Source organism: Myotis davidii, unplaced genomic scaffold (genome assembly GCF_000327345.1).
Source record: "Myotis davidii unplaced genomic scaffold, ASM32734v1 scaffold271, whole genome shotgun sequence".
Lineage (NCBI taxonomy): Eukaryota > Metazoa > Chordata > Mammalia > Chiroptera > Vespertilionidae > Myotis > Myotis davidii.
In genome coordinates this window covers 3521287-3524814 of record NW_006284839.1, presented here as the reverse complement: position 1 = coordinate 3524814, position 3528 = coordinate 3521287, and the positions used below count along the sequence as shown (strand labels likewise).

The 3528-nt window shown below is 35.5% G+C and overlaps 1 protein-coding gene across 1 annotated transcript in view; it reads right to left on the bottom strand.

Annotated features, from left to right (window-relative positions):
* Positions 1–3528, bottom strand: part of SLC16A12 (solute carrier family 16 member 12) — a 28143-nt gene that overhangs the window by 13422 nt on the left and 11193 nt on the right. The window contains exon 3 of the mRNA XM_015558104.1: positions 1854–1957. Coding sequence (XP_015413590.1) covers positions 1854–1957 — 104 coding nt within the window. The remainder of the gene's footprint in view (positions 1–1853; positions 1958–3528) is intronic.

The window sequence follows — 3528 nt, the reverse complement described above, 5'->3', positions numbered from 1 at the left end:
TAACTTCTCTGTTTATTATAGGGCAGTTATGTCCCCAAAGAGCATCTTAGATGCGATTCTGCAGCCTCATGTTCATCCTCTGTACTCAACCAATGTTGCCAGGTAAGCAATTGTGAAGTATGAGAATATTATCATGTGGCTGAATTAAACAGGCCTTGAGTCCTTGCATGGAATTTAAATATGCTGCATATTTAAGGTCATGCTAACATGACCCTACTTTGGCTCAATGTCTCACGTGGTCATTGTGACCATATTGGTCACTGAAGTTCATTTATTTCTCTTTTGGGGATTATGAATAGTCTCCAAAAGATAACAGTGAGGGAAACATCAGGATTCATCTCAATAAAAGGATTAAATGGGTCTAGCCTGCAAATAGGTTCTATCAATGTGACTCAATCTCAGAAACTCTCTAAGCCACTAATTGAACAACTTTGGTTTGAATTTTTTTAAAAAACAACAAAACCTCAAAGTTAGCTTTCCTTTACTAAATATATGGAGTGAGAGGTTCCATTTATTTTGAGAACACTCTACTTACCCTATATATAGAATAAAATGACAGCTATGGTGAATGTATTTATCTCAGGATTGTACTTTTGAGAAAGACAAACATTGCTCTCTTGACTTGCTTATACAAACACTGTGACTAACGTGGCCCTGAAGACCCAGTGATTGTCTCACCAGTAAATAAATAAATAAATAAATAAATACACACAAGACAGAAAACCCAGAGATATTATTTTTTTTTTATCCCCTAAGGCTTTCCAGTGTTATCGGTAGAGTCAATTTATCCTTCTCCTGAAACCTGCCTTTCAGGTTTGCTCTCAAATTCCTTCTAACTAAGGAAATAAATTTCAGAACAATTGAATTGATTCCTGAGTATGTACATTAAAAAAATAAATATGAACTAGTGTCTAGAATGGAATCAGGTGACATCAATTTTAAGTTACTAAATAATATAATATTTCCCTTTCCCACAAAGACATGGCCTGGAAAGAGCAGTTTTCTAAAATACTCAGGATTCATCTCAATAAAAGGATTAAATGGGTCTAGCCTGCAAATAGGTTCTATCAATGTGACTCAATCTCAGAAACTCTCTAAGCCACTAATTGAACAACTTTGGTTTGAATTTAAAAAAAAAAAAACAAAACAAAAAAACCTCAAAGTTAGCTTTCCTTTACTAAATATATGGAGTGAGAGGTTCCATTTATTTTGAGGACACTCTACTTACCCTATATATTGAGTGAAACGACAGCTATGGTGAATGTATTTATCTCAGGATTATATCATCCTATCCTTCCCTATTCCTTCTCTTAAGAATGAAGATTTATGCATGAAAAGTGATGAAATCTATGTGACAAAGTTTGAAATCTCTGGGAAGGAAATGGAATGAAAACAAGACTTGAGAAACAATGCACATATTGTGTGCACTCACTTAAGGGGATCCTATAGAAATGGCTCAGGGTGCTATCCAAGGACTTACATGACTGGAGAATGAAGGGATCACAGCATTTGGAAGAAAGAAGCCATGCATACACTGTATAGCTAGCTACTTCCAAAATCAGGTAAGTCCTATGATGCCCAAGTCCTCTTCATATAGAAGAACCAAATGGAATGTGTCCTCCTCAGCTATTCACTGCCTGTTCCATCTGACATCAGCCAAGACCATTAATTCCAAGAGCATGTCTGGTTGGGTTTGGCTGAAGGGTAGGATCGACCTTTTCTTTTCTTCTTAGCCAATTTTTACCATAGTCTTTCTACTAAGAAAAACTGGTAATCAAAGGCAGTAGAAGGTCATTGTCATGTACAATTTGACAGTAGCCAGTAGCTGTCTATCCCTGGTAAGTGATACTTACCACAGAGCATGGTCATACAGTCTACAATGGAATGGATCCACGCTGTTTGTGCATAATCCTGAGTGAAGTATGTCTGGAACTCCACAAAAAAAACCGAAATACATCTGAAAAATACAGTGCAAGCATGTTATACAAAAAAAAAAAAAAAAGAATGAACATGAATTTGAATCAGAGCTTAAAGTTTTAGTTCCATCAACTGTTCCATGGGTTTAAATTGGTTTTCAGTGGTACTCTGCTGGACCATAATAAGTGGGAAATCAGAAGCTGACCACTGAGCCATTCTAAAGGATAAGAACAAGTGTTCATTCACTGGAGGGGCTGCTGAAGCCAAGTAGATATGAAGATCACTGCTGTAGGGAAGATCTTATGAAAAAGACGGCAGGTCAAAAACATGTACTTTTATTCATCTTAATATTTAACTTACATCGGTAACATGTAAGAGGTTTTTATATAAGTTAAAATCTATAATAATAAAAGTGTAATATGCTAATTATACAGGACAAAGCTGTGGCGGGCGGGGGCTGAGGCAAAGGTGGCCACTGCAGCAGCAAGGGCCAAAGCCCTTGCACAAATTTTGTGCATCAGGCCTCTAGTTTAACAATAAAGAGTTATACATCACCCAGCAATTTCATGTCTAGGTTTTCGGGGGCTTTTTATCCTCACTCATAAATATGTTTTTATTGATTTTAGAGCGAGAGAGAGAAACATCAATCGGTTGCTCTCCATACTGGGGATCAAACTCACAACCTGGGGATATGCCCTGATTAGGAATCAAAACTGGTAACCTTTCCTTGTAAAGGACAATGCTCCAGCCAACGGAACCACTCAGCCAGGGCTCATGTCTAGATTTTAACCAAAGGTAATAAACAGATGCTGATGAAGAAGATGAAATTAGATACACATAAAAAATATTCTGGAGAACTCTTCATAATAGTCAAATACTATAACCAACCTCTTTGTCCATCAATAAGGGACTGGTTAAATAAATTTTGGAATACCAAAAAATGAAATATTGCCCTAGCCGGTTGTCTCAGTGGTTAGAGTGTCAGCTGCAGACTGAAGGGTTTCTGGTTCAATTCTAATCAAGGGCATGTACCTCAGTTGTAGGCTGGTCAGGGGTGCGTGCAGGAAGCGACCAATCTAAGTGTTTCTCTTATATCAATGTTTCTCCCTCTCTTGTTCTCACCCTCCCTTTCACTCTCTCTAATAATAATAATAAATAATAATAATACTAATAAAATATTATTAAGGATTAAAATGATGGTTTGATCTGTTTTGATTTGGAAATAAATTCACAATATAATGTTAAATTAAAAAGCAATTTACAAAATAGTTTGTATAGTAAGGGCTTATTTTTATAAATACATATTTATGTAAATTTTAAAAACCACCTGAAAACATATTAACTAAAAACTACCCAGTCATTATATGTGAATTGTGAGATAATTAATTATTTCATTTTTAATTTTATTCTGCATTTTGAATTATTTTACAATGAACACGCTTTCTTATATAATCAGAAACATATGGATATACACACACACAGAGGTGGGGGAGGCATACAGAGACAGAGATGGAGATGAAGACAAAGAGAAAAAAATTTTATTTTGAAAAAATGGTTAATTATATAAACTCCGAATAGCAAAGAATCTTGAGAAAGAAAAACAAAAGAGAA